Raw genomic sequence first — 16044 nt, 5'->3', positions numbered from 1 at the left:
GCGCAAGTTTACTCACAGTAAAAAGTGGCTGGCGTTTGGCGCTCATTTTTTTTTAACATTACTAGAAAAATTAAACACGAAAACAGAAAAAGTAACCTCGGCGGTTACCTTGTATCAAAATGTTGAACCCTGGATTTTCCGGGGTAGTATCCCGTTTAAGTTATTCCTCCGAGGAGTTAAGTAACCTGGGGTAATCATATGCAAGTGTTCTTCCCTCTTCGGAGATTTTTGTGTTTGTCGGATGGCAATGCCGTATATTAACGAAGCAAAGCGGGCTTTATTGGCCGGGTATCAATTGATTGTAAGGCTAAATGAATTGAATCGCAATTAACATTTTTCTTAAGCAATTAGTTCCATTCCTTAAGAAAGCAAGCAATTCAAATGACAGCTTGTAATTGTTGTAACTATTGTTGCATAAGGTTTGTATACGAAGCAACAAAAAATCCCAAGGGGTGAACGAAGTAACCGCACAAACTAAAAAATCCAATTGTCTTTACTCTTCTCTCTTCTCATACACTAAATTCACGATGTCATACAGACTCATTGAACTCAATTCAGGAAAGAAAATACCTTCAATTGGATTAGGGTGTTATAATATCCCCATTTCTCAAACTTCAAACATTGTTTATGAAGCGTGTAAAGTAGGATATCGTCATTTTGATACTGCAGTATTATACGGGAACGAAGAACAAGTAATTGAAGGTATATCTCGCTATTTACGTGATCATCCAGATGCAAAGAGAAGTGATTTTTTCTACACTACCAAACTTTGGAATAGTCAATTAGGACATCAACCCACTATAGATGCTATCAATATTATGAAATCTCAAATTGGTGATTTGCAATATATTGATTTGTTATTGATTCATTCCCCATTGCCCGGTAAAACTAAACGTTTGGAAAGTTATAAAGTGATGCAGGAGTATGTTGATAAAGGTTTGCTTAAAAATATCGGTGTCTCAAATTATGGTAAACATCATATTGAAGAGTTGTTGAATTGGTCTGGATTAAAGTACCCTCCTGTAGTTAATCAAATTGAAATTAGTCCCTGGGTTATGAGAACAGATTTAGCTCAATGGTGCTTGAAGCAAGGTATTCAAGTGGAAGCATTCTCTCCATTAACTCACGGACAAAGATTAAGAAGTGATGTCTTTTCGGATATCAGGAAAAAGTATGATAAATCGTTAGCGCAAATTTTAATTAAATGGTCATTGCAAAAGGGTTATATTCCATTACCAAAAACAAAGACTGTGTCTCGATTAAGTGAAAATCTAAATGTTGACGACTTTGAGTTGACTTCCGAGGAAGTATCTACTATTGACCAGCCAGATTCATATGATCCAACGGACTGGGAATGCACCGATGCGCCTTAAGTCATTGCAAGGCGTCTATCCAATTAAAATTTTTAGTGATGCAAATTTAATTGACAATTTTAGTAGATTCTGTAATTCATGTGAGCTAATGTACATTGTCAATGTAACTAAAACTTTTAGTCCAGCTTCAAGAATCAGAAAATCGCATCATTGTTCTTACGGAATAACTTCTGATTATCAAATCTGATACTAAAATTATAAAAGTAGAATTTGCTATCTGCAGGTTCAATTATGTCATTTTGCGTTCACCCAGAATCTCACAGCCTTCACTAGTTTTTACTAAGGCATTCTTTTGGATTTTGCAGCATGACATTCGCATGACTTTTTTTTTGTTGTTGTTTTGGCATCATCCAGATTCGGAACAAACAAATATCAGAAATTTTTCCGTTCCTGATATTTTTTTTGTCACAGGCTTTTATTATGTCAACAGAGTATTTTTAGTAGCTAAGTTAACCTCATTTGAGCTACCATCTCTGGGAATCATCGGAACAGCCGTCTGAAAAGCTTTGCTCGAGCTCATCGGTTATTTATACCAATCGATTGTTTGATCTGCAACAACCCGACTAGTATTTATGCACGCTCTTCAAAGAAGACCCTTAACAAGATGTCATCGTTACGACTCGCCAGTAAATGACAAGCCACCGCCTTTAAGAATAGTCTAAGCATGAAAAAAATATGTATATGTATCTCTACTATGCATGTATTCAATAATTCCAGATCTAAATAGAAATCGGATGTTCATTGAAAAAAATACTCGATTCGAATGCATTTTGCAGATCCTTCCCCCAGGAAAATACCTGACACAAAAATGCAAAAGAAGGTTTACTTGCAGATGTATCATTGTTACATCGGCAGTAAATTTCCAAAGTCATGCAGCAATCTTGATGTCATAATAATAAATTCGTAATAGTGACTCTTTGAAATGGATCTACTTTGTCTTGGCTGCTGCTGCGGAAATCTGCTCCATCATCTGTCAACTACAAGCGAACTATGGCACTAAATTTATTCCTCGGAATTTATTGTATTGTTTCTTTGACCTTCTTTTGTTTCTAGACGCAATACTCACTCTAGATGTTACTCCTGTATATGGTATGACAATCAGAATCGTATGTTACTTTGCATATGGCTATAGTACCTTTTTTTTTATGTTTTCTTTTTATTTTTTAAGTCGTTTACTTCGATCCGATTATCCTCGGAAAATCTCTTTTTTAGGGTCATCAACTTGCGTGCGCATTCATTTTTGGGAAAAGTTCTTCTTATCAGGACAGATTACCGAGGGAGTCTCAACTTATTCTTACCTCCCAAGCATATTCGAATTGGATGGCATTCAATTACTATCGATACTTAGACATCCCATACATTAACAATTTAACCCACTATGCATTTCATAATAGGTCGCTAGTGGATTTACGTAAGCATAGCAATTGTAGCCTGGTGTGCGCACTCTCGCTTGAGTTCTATTTTTTTCGCATTTTCTTTGTCCTGCTGCACCAGTCGTATCGGAGAATAATCTCCACTGAACGTTTTTATTCTTTATGCGCGCGAAAATTTATCCGAGAGTATTTTATTGCATATGAATGGGTCCCTTGATTTGATTAAGCGCAGTGTCACATTTCCTTATTTTTGGTTCAAGCAAGGTCACTGATGTCACACTTCCATTAACAGAAACCAGATTCCGCGCTCGTATGTTTTTGACCTACGGCGGATCAAATCACATGAATTTAGAAAAAAAGAACGTAATACTTATCCACTCCCGAGGGCATTTTTCGAAGATATTTTTTTGACAATCATCCACGGTGATGAGTGCTTCGTTTCCAGATTCCTTAATTGGCCACGGCTTACGACTTGGGTTATTGTTTCCTCCACGGTTTTGTTAATCAGATGAGATAACTCCGCGGTTCTACTACATTTAATATGGGTTTCTTTTTGTCGTGACAGGTTACAATCAAATATACAATATGCATTGCCCATGACAATTCATTAATGTATGACTAGTTAATTGTGGGGAACCGTGGCAGTGTAGAGTTCTGATGCAAAAAAACAGGGGAATTTATAGTTCAGGGTTTGTGATGACCAGAATAGGTGTAGTAAATGATCATAAATATTTTTTTCCATCAGGAACAATTTTATTTTATTTTTCTATTATACCAATGACAGAAGAATCGGAAAAATAAATTATTTTTCTCCGGATTTGTTCTTTTCTTTTCGCCGCTAAGGTTATGCGTTTTGTCTACTTGCGAATTTCTAAATCGGAGTTTCTGCCCAAATCCCCCCCTCCTCCCTTTTGATAGTCAAAATTCTCTGGTTAATTCTACAAGACAAGGTCTTTTTCTTGGTTGCTCGATTCAGTCTATAAAGACATGACAATGTCTACCAAAAGATCTAGCATTAAACGTATTATTAAAAGGGATCACATATATATATATATAGTCTAATAAAAAACAATGTAAAAACGGTGTAAAGATTTATCGTAAATCATTAAGGAGGAAAGCAAGCATTTAGTATCTACCCGGGTATTGGTGGTCATTACTCATAAACGTATCAAAATTACCTTCATTCACCACAAGGTCAAACGATTGGTATGGTGCAAACGTCATCTCTGGTGGACTAGGAATGATTACTGGTTGGGGATTCAAAAACATCTTATCTTCAATAAAAGTATTCAAGCCAGATTCATCGGTGGGAGTGAACAAGGTTGTGGTTTGATTAGGTGTAGCAATCATCGACGAGGTGGTTGAGGAACCACTGTCACGCTTAGAATAGTCTACCGACTTGTAAAGATGATGCTGATGTTGTGGTTTATGAACTCCGCCATTGTTTGAGTAAGTTCTCCTCCTTTGTGTCATTGGTACAGGAGAAGGTTTATTCAAGTATACTGGGGATGCAATGGGTGAAGTGGAAAGGATAGCAGCAGCAGCAGGAGGCGAAGCAATGCTATGACCATCGTAGGTGTTAGTTAATGATGACAAGGATGCGGTTTTAGTTAAAATAGGAGCTTCATTGGAAAATAAGGATGCAGTACGGTAGTGAACTTGTTGGAATTCGTTCACCGGGGATTGGGTCTCACGAAAGGGAGCACTGCTCATAAATGGCATGGTGTTGGAATCACTATCAAAATCGGAACCAGATTCTTGCTGTTGGGTTGAATTCAACAAGTTACTGTTGTCAACCACAGGCAAGTGGAACAGGTGATTGCTTACTTCGCCAGTAGAGTGACGCTCTCTTTTCACTCTAGGGTTGGTAGCATTCATGCGGGGAGAAACCATAGGTGAGTTCGGATTCACAGATGGGGAACCCCTAGCTTTATGTTCGGCAAATAACTTAGCAGATTTATACATATTAGATGAATTGAAATTAGCAGCAATCATAGCACCTTCTTCCCATTCCATGGGTATATTCCTCAACAATCCCTTTTGTTGAATCAAATAGCTAACAACTTTGTTAATAGGAACCACATCCTCTCCTTGTCCTTCTCCTTCGTAGTCATCGTCTTCCATGGACGATATATCGTCGACCTCGCTCATTTGTCTCTTCTTTTCTTCCATAATGTCTTGGATAAATTGTAAATGAGGTTGAGATAATTCAATCAATTTCTCAAACAGTTTAGTTAAAATGTCTAATCTAGTTTCTAATAATTCAATGTAACCACTGGGGTGGTTCTTTTCCTTCAATTTCTTCTTTTCAGTGAATACACAAATCTTATTGTCTAGTATACAACGGTTGCATGGTTTCTTACCGTCGCACTTTGTCTTTTTAATTCGACAGGAGTCGCAAGCCTTACCCACTCGCTTCTTCTTGATATGTGCGTCTTCTTGAGGGTGCATTTCGAATGTAGAGTATGTGTACAAGTAGTAGTTGGATCAATTTGTAGTTGGCTGTAAAATGTATAATGTGTTCTAGTTGTAATTATGAATTCACCTGATACCTTATATACGATGTTGATAGGTGAAGTATTAAGCGATATAATATGTTAAAACGTCTTGACGGGTTGCAAATAGTAAAAAGGAAAAATAAAAATGACCAGGAGGAAGGGGCAGGATACTTGATTATATATATTTGTAATATTTGCAAAAATATTTATGGCGTCATACATACTGCAACAAAAAAAAATGTCAAATCCTTTTTTAGGAATACGATTATCAATGCTATTTGCTTGCAGCAAAAACAATCGAAAAAAGGTAAAACGTTAATTAAAAATATCGAAGAAAATAAATCTTACATGGTCATTGTTCTCATGCCCATTCCGATGGATGTAAATATTGCTATAGGCTCATGGAATGGCCGTGTAACCACTGGAATAGGAGCACATCTAGGCCAGTTAACCATTTGAAATCATTACAAAACCAGCAATATTTTTTTTGTTGGCTTGCGTTTCTTTAATGTCATTAAAGTGATGGTATTTAATAATATTTTTTAAGATTTATGCACTAGTGAATCCTTGAATTCTTTTTTATTTTTTTACGGAATTTATTTTTTTTTGTGTTTCTTTTTTCCCTTTCTTGCGCAGAAAAAAAAAATAATAATTTCAGAAATAGTATTAGATCCGACTTCCGAAGTATGACAAATTGTATCCACCTCTGTAATCAGGATTACTAAGGCTCGGCTGTTCATTTTCCTTGTAAAATCAAGGATCCTGCAAGAAATGGCGCAAATATTATACCCGAACCCCCAATTCACCCCCACTACACATAGATCAATACTAAAAAAATATAATAGCTACTACTACTGTAATGTTTAATCTCATTGCTAAACGCTCGCCTTTGCGTGGATGGTACTACAGCTGTTGTCAGTTCAAGCAATATCAACGCTGGGCATTATAATTACAGTGTAAACGATTATGTAAGCACCGAAAACTTCGGACATAAGCTTAAAGTTTATACAACATACATCAAAACTTCAAGTTTGACTATTTTCTGGAAGAGTTAGAAAACGGTTAGTAAAAAGTTAGTCATGTAAAATTGGTTTTATTTTTCTTCTGCGCCCTGTTGGTTTTGTGTGGGGGAGGGGTTCTTTTCTCTATTTTCTTTTTCTGGATTGGTTACATACACACAGCAATTATAGCATTCAGCCGTTTATTTGGCATCGTTATGCAGACGTGATGGAGGGGTTATGGTTTATCAGAATTTAGAGTCAGAATGTAGGACCCATCGATACTAACCAGTACTTAAGAATGGGGTATGTGTATCTGGCGGATGTACGTATGAATCTCACAAATACCATGTGAAATTAAAGAGAACAATGGCATTTACCCATCGGATCAAACACTTCATTTTTTTTCTGTGTTAAAAATAAATTATTATTCCGGTTTTAATTATGTCCCTCACACAGTAAACGATAACGATATACTATTCAATTTCCGGTGTATTTATGTCTATTCCCGTTTAATTAAGATCTGGTGTTGCAGTTCTAGTTCTTTAGGTTCGATTTCTAAATTTCACTCAGCCGCTTAAACTTAAACTAGATTATTCTAGATTACTTCAGCCGTTAGTATAAGCAATTATAACCAATTTTGTTTTTTCATCTTTTCTTTTTTGATATTACGCGATAGCCAACATATCTTATCAAAGTAACCCCTCGCGCTTTGATAACATAGCCTGAGTGGATATGGAATGTGGTGAATGATATAATCTTAAATTTCTCCCTCCCCCCTCATCCTCCTCTGCGTCTTTATGTGCCGATAACCTTGTTCGGTTGTGTTTTCTTCTCGGGGATAACGCAATTGGCAAGAAAAAAAGCCATCGCTCGTTAACCCCGTTTGCATAAGAAGGGTCTTTTTTTTTTTTTGCCAGGTACCATAACCCAGATCCATATGCATAGGCGGCTGAATTTGATTACGTGAATCTTAGTAATCATCTTGTAATATCGGCACCAAGCGTGGTTTGGCCGACACACTGGGCTATTTGAATTTCAGGGACATATGTGGGGCTAGTCTATTTCAAAAACCCTCATGCCACTTAGATTGTTGTTGGTATATTGAATATGCACTGGAGGTTAAAAGACATCTCCCCCAATTTGGAAAGTAATAATAATTTTGCGCTTGCCTCTGTTTTAGTCAGTTGCAAATAAGCCGATCTATTGTCGTTGCCACCACAAAGTTGGACCATGCCAGCCGACAGCAATCTCGGCCTGATACCGAAAAGCTATATTTTATCTAAGCGTTGTATGGCTGCAATTATACGAATCTGTTCACTCGCATGAAACACTTTGTTTCGCTCCGCTAGCCGCCTTGATTGCATTAGTTGTGTCGGGCATTGTCTCTCATGATACACATGGATATAAAATATTCTGGAACCCATTGCTCCGTTTGTTCTCAACTAGCCTTGCTTAGCGTTTCATTTCCGCTTTCCTCTTTAGTCTTTGGTTCTTAGTGAGTGATAACTTTTTTGGGAAAGTTTTGATGAAAACACGCGGAAAAACGATTGCGAAAAAATATCTCAACAACAATATGATCAACACAAACTCATAACCATATTTCAGTTTTGTTTACCTAGATATAGCACGATTTACAGATGTAACATACACGTGAGACTTCTATATACTATTACTAAAAATTAATAATATTATGTTAGTGTGGGATTGGAGCTGGTCGGACTGTATACTGGTAAGATGAACTTGCAAGAAACACACGACCTTTTGCAACTGTACAAAGTCGGCTTGGTTTGGCGTTTGATAATCTTCTCGGCACGCACTTGGTCGCCTCATATGTAGATCAGATTTGTATCATTATTTCTGTAGCTTGCTATTTGACTATTCGTATTGTTACCGAATATCCCGACCTGGAAGACGAAACTAGCTTAGTAAAATGCAGTTTTAGATAGCAAGGTTGAGGATAAACAAAGAAGAGGCTTAGAATTAGAGTCATTGAGATTAGCTGCAATGTGACGATCGTTTCTAGAAGATTCTGATAGTCGTAACCCCTATTTTCCCCCTGAAATTCCCATAAAAACTTCGTTTTCTGGCACGGTTGCAAAAACCTCACGAGAGTCAATTTTCAGTCGACTCAATGTTCTATAATGACAGGTAGCTAGACGTATTATATACACAGGAATACAGGAACAGATTATCTAAACCGAGGCTCGATTCTAGATGCTTGAGCAATTGTAGATTGACTAAAGAAAAGAGATATGAAACTATAAAACACAAAGTGAACACTTTCACTTTAAATAGTTTGCAAATGTCACTATTGTGACATTAACCAAACTTATTCAACACGCGTCACTCTTGACACGCTGTGCAGTACTTGCAACATGGTCACGTGGCAAGTGTGACTGCTTAGCTGTAATCATATTTCTAATCGCACTAGTGCGATTATGGAACACTCAACATCCAAAGGATGCGGTGGCTCAATTGGTAGAGTTTTGGATTCCAAATCCAACGGTTGCAGGTTCGAGTCCTGTCCGTGTCATTTTATTTTTATTTTTGCATGAATGTGATATTAGATTTGACGTATTGTCCAAGGCAAACCATTGTGGTATTGTTCTGGGTTGATTTGAGATGGGGGATCAATTTGCGTTACTGTTTTAGGAACTATGATACATCCTTAAATCAATAGATTATTTTTTAAACTAGAATATTTGCGCTTATATTGTGCGACAAAGCCGACTGGGAGATAGATGTATATATATATGTATAAGATTTTCTAGGAAAACTTTACTGGAGAGCCACTTCACGATTATCTGTTTGTTGATCTACTTACTCCTTCAAGCATGATTAGTTTGCAACTTTTGTGTCTTTTATTACTTGACGTGCCTGTCGCATCTCCGCTGGAAAAAAAATAAAAAATAAAAAATAAAAAAAAAAAAATAAATAGAGTAAATCAATATCGACAACTCCATCATCAAAGTCATGGCCAAGAAACCAAAGAAGCAAGAACAGCCTTCGCCAGAACCAGCCAAGACTAAGTCAAAGTCCAAGTCGAAATCATCCTCCCCAGCACCACCTGCTGCAGCCGAGCCCAAGAAGCCCGCTCGTGGACTTGCAATTGGGGAAAACTTTGGCTGGACAGGTAAGCTTCCAGTGACTTTGCTCAATGAACACTGTCAGAAACAGAAATGGGGCAGGTGCAACTATGACATGCTCAAAAAGCCCAAGGGATTTGTTTGTGTGGTGACTTTGCACTGGGAAAACCCCAAGACTAAACAGGATGTTCCCATCAAGTATTGGCCCAGTTATGAACCTAAAGAAACCACCAACGAGGCGAGACATATGTCGGCTACTTTTGTATTGCATAGAATTAACTACATCAAGAACATGAAGATGTTGTTGCCGATTATATTTCGTGATTATTGGGGCGATTTGGAAGTGGAAAGAACCCAATTGTTGAAAGAGAACAGGACTTTGCATGATATCAAATATAACATTAATCCGTTTGCTGTTCACTTGCAACAACAGGAAATAAACGAGAAACGGGAGAAGGAGAGACAGATTAAACAACAAAACGAGCTCAAGGTAAAGAAACCTACTATCTCGTTAGGATCGATCGACAAGCCCAAGACAGCAGCAACCACCCGCAAAAAGCTCATTATGGAAATTACACAAATACCAAAGTTTCCAAGAAAGGTATGGGACAATGCTCCGTTCATAGACATACCATCAGAGGTCAGAAGTGCCATGGAAGTAGCCATCAGACAACATATCGACTGGATAGACGACGACAACAACGAACAAACGTCAAACCTTCTCAAGGCAAATGACCGTGTTGACCAATATCGTAATCAACTTGTGGAATTGGGATTCAGAAAAAGTCATATTGATGAAGCATTTGATCACACTAGTAAATTTGTGGATGCGTTGGAATGGTTGATCTTTCATGTACCTGAAGATGATCTTCCTCCTGCATTTATGAAGAGTGATCGGGATACACTGGTGGAATTGAAGATTTCCAAGGACATACAAACTGAATATGCATTGAAACGATTGGGAGAATCGGGGTTTGATCATGATGAGATTGTTTCAGCATTGAAAAAGAATGACAATGACGAGTTTTCTACGTGTGTTAAGTTAACCCATAGTTTGATTCCACCATCATATGTGCAATCCCGAGAAGATAGCTTTGAGGATGATTTCCTGCTTTGGCAGGATGAAATTGAAGCAATCGAAATGTCAGGAACCAAAGTCAATATTGAATCCAACGACAAGAAAACAATCTCGATTTTGCTATCACCAAAAGATATCCCGCAAAAGAATGTCCTCAGTGTTAAATTATTCAAGAGTGGAAACTACCCGCAACAAGTTCCTGGGATTCATATCGTAGTGTTGGACTCCAAATACAAATTGGCAAATTATGTCAAATTATCAATTGTGAGACAGTTGATTGAATACTTATACGAGAATCATTTCGTGGGTGAATGTATGATCTTTTCAATTGTCGAATGGCTCGAAGATAACATTTCTCGAATTATCAAGGATCCTGGCCAGTTAGTTCCTGTTATAACCAAGAAAGTAAAAACTACAGCAAATGGAAAACCGGTAAAGAAATCACACACGAGAGAAAATAAGCGTAGCTTATCATCTAAAGACCTCGACGATTTAAAACATGAATATAGTGAACGTCAAGCAAGTTCCGAACTCAAACAGTCACTAGCAAAACGTGCCAAACTCCCAGCCTGGAACAAACAGCAAGACTTAGTATCAACTATAACGTCTAACAAAGTCACCCTTATCACTGGTGAAACTGGGTCGGGTAAATCCACACAAGTAGTCCAGTTTATTCTTGATCATCTAAATGCACAGGGAGATTTCACCACTAAGATCATGTGTACTCAACCAAGAAGAATCTCCACTATTGGTCTTGCCGAGAGAATATCAGAAGAAAGAGTGGGTAAAGTCGGCCATGAGACTGGGTATGTTATCAGAGGTGAAAACAGGACCAATCCGAAGACAAGGATTTCGTTTGTCACCACGGGGGTTTTATTACGTATGCTCCAGTCATTCTTGAGCGGGAAGGCAGGAAACAACAATGTGTTTGACGAGCTTGGTTATATATTTATTGATGAAGTTCATGAAAGGTCCGTTGATGGCGACTTTTTGTTGATTATCTTGAAAAAGATCAGTAATAGATTTAAGAATTTGAAAATTGTGTTGATGTCAGCTACAATCAACATTGAAAAGTTTGTCAATTTCTTCAGCACTCCATTACAACATATCCATATCGAAGGGAGAACTTTCCCCATCAAGGATTATTACTTGGATGGTATTCTCGATGAGATTGATTATTCAATTCAGAACAATGATGGCGAGATAATTAGACCCCTGGCCGATTCACACTTCTTTAAGACCGGGACGTTGAATTATGATTTGATTGCCAAGCTTACGGCACATATTGACAAGAAGCTTTCTTCCGAGAACAATAATGGTTCGATTCTTATTTTCATGCCCGGTATTATGGAAATCAACCAAACCATACGGGCAATCAACAATGTGTTTGAATCCAAAGTGTTAACCCTTCCCTTGCACTCGGCATTAACTTCCAATGAACAGCGTCGAGTATTCAAGACCCCACCCAAGGGAACCAGAAAAGTGGTTGTCTCTACAAATGTTGCCGAAACGTCTATCACCATCCCTGATTGTGTAGTCGTGATCGATACCGGCCGGTCGAAAACCATGTTTTTTGATGCAAAACTAAACACCACGAAGCTTATCGAGAACTGGTGTTCTCAAGCAGAAATCTCCCAGAGACGAGGAAGATCCGGTCGTATTACCAACGGTAACTGCTATCATTTGTACACGCAGACCACGGTTGATGCCATGATTCCACAACCAATCCCTGAAATCAAGCGGACAAGATTGGAGAATTTGTATTTGGTCGTTAAAGCCATGGGGATATCCAAAGTGGAAGAGTTTTTGCAGAGCGGATTAGATGCACCTGACCAGACCAGTTTGGCCACCAGTAGGAAATTCTTGCATGACTTGGGTGCGCTTGTTGATGATAAGTTGTCTCATTTGGGTGAATATTTGTCGTATTTACCTACTGACCCTGCCAGTGGGAAGTTGTTGATTTTGGGGTGTATATTTGGGTGTGTTGATGTATGTTTGACATTAGCAGCTATAAGTTCTACAGGTTCACCATTTATAAACAGTTTTGATAATAGAGACAGAATCAAGCAGGTGCAACGAAGATTTTCTGGTGATCAAGGTGATTTGATAGCAATGGTGAATGCATATTCTGCATTCCAAGAACAAAGAGAGCAAGGAAAGAATACCAAGAAGTTCATTACTGACAATTTTCTTTCGTACACCACGCTTAATGATATCACTTCGACCCGATCACAATATGTATCGTTACTCAAGGATCTTGGATTCATTCCCATCCATTATAAACCGAGGGAAAGCAAGTTAAACCGGAATGAGAATAACTCGTTTATTATTAGGGCAATAATAACTGGTGCGTTCTACCCCCAAGTTGCCCGAGTACAATATCCTGATCCTAAGTATTTCAAATCTGCCCAAGGGTCAATTGCCATGGACCCTGATGCTCGCCTGATTAAGTTCTGGGTCAGAAATGAAGAGTACATGAAACAAATGGAGTCAGACAAGGAAGTCAATGAACTACCAGCATCCAGAGTGTTTATCCATCCTTCATCGGTGATCTTTAATGACAACAACTCCAATTTCACCGTAGATGAAGAGTTCCTTGCTAAAGTTTCCAACGAGGATGGGACCATTGATTATCAACAGGCTCGTGAGTTAATGAACTTGACGCCACAAGTCAGCACCACCAGCTCGCAAACGTTACGTTCGTCATTTGTAGCATTCAGATCGTCCCATCATACAACCAAATTGTACGTGCGTGACATTACACCTACAACTACACTCATTTCCTTGTTGTTTGGTGGCGACATTCAGTATAATTTATCAGATACAACCACGACAACTCCTGGTATTGTGGTGGATAGTTGGTTGCCTATCAGGACCTGGTGCAAGAACGCAGTGTTGATCAAGAGATTGAGAAGGTTATTGGACGGTTCAATCGAAGAGAAATTGAGAAACCCGCAATATGAGATGGAATCAATGGGTGCAAATAACGACGACGTCTTAAAATTGATTGAAAAGTTTGTATGTGTCACGTGATATGTTGCAACTGTCAAAAAAAAAAAGAAATAAACGGCTGAGAAAAATGTCAGCGCAATTAGTAAGCACTCCACAAAGTGTATATATAAATAGAGCAAACTATCTTATAGAGCTTACAGAAATGCATACTTTACACAAATAGACATCACAATGACACAAAGCGAGACTGAAATTACCGAGACAGAGTCACTTGTACCGAGAAAGAACGTCAAATACGGATCTACCAAAGAAATAACACAAGTAAGCACGGACGATATCGATGAGCTTCCGTTGACGATTAGAGAAGTGGTTCCTTTACAAGATGATCCCACCATACCTGCTATTACGGTGCGGTATTTTATCCTTTCCATAATATTTATTATCCCTGGTGCATTCATCGACACTATGAACGCATACAGAACCACATCTGCGGCATATTCGATATTCTTTGTCCAGATTGTATCACACTGGGCGGGGAAATGGCTAGCAAAGACATTGCCAAAGAAGAAGATCAGAATACTAGGATACGGCATTGATCTAAATCCGGGTCCATGGAGCATTAAGGAGACAGCCATGGTGACCATCACCGCAAACAGTGGTGCTACAGGTAACATGGCCACTAACGCAATTTCGCTCGCTGATTTGTACTTTGGCGAGAAAGTGAATGCGCTTGTCAGTCTAGGATTCATGTTTGCCATTGTGTTTGTGGGTTATTCGTATGCTGCGCTAGCTCGAGGGTTGGTCTATGATCCTCAGTTGACCTGGCCCCAGGCATTGATGCAGACGACATTGTTGCAATCCCAGGCTAAAGCTGACGGGAAGAATAATAAGCAGATGAAGGTATTTTTTGTGGTGATGTTGAGCATCATGGTGTGGCAGTTCTTTCCCGAGTTTGTGTTTCCGTTTACTTCTTCATTAGCGGTGTTGTGTTGGATTGCACCGTATAACGAGACTGTCAACTTTATTGGCTCTGGTCTTGGTGGTATGGGAGTGTTGAATTTCTCATTGGACTGGGCAAATATCACTAGTTCGATCATGTTGTATCCTTATTGGATTCAAGTGATTCAATTCATTGCATTTGTCATCGGGGCTTGGATATTGATTCCATTAGTGAAGTTCACGGGAATTGTTGATTTCAAGCATGGATTGATGTCCAATAGCTTATTCACCACTAATGGTACGATCTACCCCACCAGAGAGTTGTTAACATCCGATCTTCAGTTGAATGTCACTGCATACGAGATTTACGGTCCGATCCATTTAGGTGCTCAGCGTGCGTGGAATATGTTCTTTGATTATGCTGCGTATATCAGTGGTATCACTTGGGTGGTATTATTCGGATGGGATAAGTTTAAACAGAGTTTCAGTAGAGTTAATACGTCTCCTGTCAAGTATACTGACCGATTGAATAAACTTCAGGCAAAGTACGAGGCCGTACCTCTGAGTTGGTACATTACCTTGTTTGTTATTTCATTCCTTATATTAATGACAATTTTCCTCAGTGGGAATATGTTTATGCCATGGTGGGCCTGTATTGTCGCGTTAGTCCTTGGATCAATAATCATTACACCATTAGCTTGGCTTTACGCCTTGTCTAATTTCCAACTTGCTATCGGGACATTCAATGAATTGGTTTATGGATACATGATTCAATATTCAGGCACAGCTTCCAAACATCCAGCCGGAGCATTAGTATTTGGATCCATAGCAGGCAATGCATGGTACAGAGCACAGTTCCATTTAGAATGCATGCGTCTTGGATTCTACAATCATCTTCCACCCAAGGCAGTTTTCTTTTCGCAGCTATTCGGTGAATTCATTGGGATACCGATAAATTACATTGCCCTTCGTTGGGTATTACGCACTAAAAGGGAATACCTTACTGGTGAGTTAATTGACCCCTTGCATCAATGGACAGGACAGACAATCAGTGCCAGCCATACCAACGCCATCCAATATGTCGTGTTGGGTCCCTCACGTCTTTTTGAAAACTATCCGTTACTCCCATATGGGTTCATTCTCGGGTTCATTGGCCCATACTTGATATACAAACTTCATACCAAGTACCCTGCTTACAAGTTCAATCTTTGGAACACCACTGTTTTCTTTTCATCCATGAGTAAATTCTATGGGAATATCAGTACGGGATACTTGTCACGATTCATTGGTGGAACAATCACGATGTTTTGGGCATTTAGGTATCACCATAAGCAGTGGAAGCGATATAACTATATTTTGGCGGCGGCGTTGGATACGGGGTATAATTTAGCGGTATTGTTAATTTTCTTGTTGTTTTCGTGTTTTATCAAGGTGGAGATGGTGCATTGGTGGGGGAACAATGCAGATAATATAGAGAGATGTTTTGCATTGTATTAGGTTATTTATAGATGTATATTAAGGTAATAAACTTATGAAAAGGAGGAGTAACATTCCTAGTGCAAATTGAGGCTTGTAGCATTTAGGCGTGACATTAGCGGACAGCTGGCCAACTAAATTAATTAGACAATAATTCTGCTAGTACTGATATGCTTGTGGAAATCAACAAAAGTTATGGTGACTGGTCACATCAAAAGTTGCAAGAAGAGGTACTAGAAGCTTCTGCTACTGTTGCCGATAAACGAAA

The 16044-nt window shown here is 38.7% G+C and overlaps 4 protein-coding genes across 4 annotated transcripts; 3 read left to right on the top strand and 1 right to left on the bottom strand. All coding sequences in view use genetic code 12, as the record gives it.

Moving 5' to 3' along the window:
- Positions 1-96: 96 nt before the first annotated feature.
- SPAPADRAFT_62388 (aldo-keto reductase superfamily protein) lies at positions 97-2166 on the top strand (the record flags this gene model as incomplete). The annotated part of the gene is made up of 1 exon (XM_007376511.1): positions 97-2166. A coding segment is annotated over one exon (736 nt), but the record flags the coding sequence as incomplete, so codon positions are not given.
- A 1543-nt stretch (positions 2167-3709) lies between these two features.
- Positions 3710-5372, bottom strand: FCR1 (Fcr1p; the record flags this gene model as incomplete). The annotated part of the gene is made up of 1 exon (XM_007376510.1): positions 3710-5372. The coding sequence occupies one exon, from the start codon at positions 5195-5197 to the stop codon at positions 3872-3874; it is 1326 nt and encodes a 441-aa protein (XP_007376572.1).
- A 3846-nt stretch (positions 5373-9218) lies between these two features.
- On the top strand, positions 9219-13442 carry SPAPADRAFT_141206 (putative helicase; the record flags this gene model as incomplete). The annotated part of the gene is made up of 1 exon (XM_007376509.1): positions 9219-13442. One exon carries the CDS (start codon positions 9219-9221, stop codon positions 13440-13442), a length of 4224 nt encoding a protein of 1407 aa, XP_007376571.1.
- Positions 13443-13592: 150 nt separating this feature from the next.
- OPT7 (Opt7p) lies at positions 13593-15797 on the top strand (the record flags this gene model as incomplete). The annotated part of the gene is made up of 1 exon (XM_007376508.1): positions 13593-15797. One exon carries the CDS (start codon positions 13593-13595, stop codon positions 15795-15797), a length of 2205 nt encoding a protein of 734 aa, XP_007376570.1.
- Between the last annotated feature and the right edge of the window lie 247 nt (positions 15798-16044).

The sequence above is a fragment of the Spathaspora passalidarum genome (assembly GCF_000223485.1).
Source record: "Spathaspora passalidarum NRRL Y-27907 unplaced genomic scaffold SPAPAscaffold_5, whole genome shotgun sequence".
In the NCBI taxonomy this organism is placed as follows: domain Eukaryota; kingdom Fungi; phylum Ascomycota; class Pichiomycetes; order Serinales; family Debaryomycetaceae; genus Spathaspora; species Spathaspora passalidarum.
The sequence above is the reverse complement of the archived record's forward strand: the minus strand, read 5'-3'. Positions and strand labels throughout refer to the sequence as shown.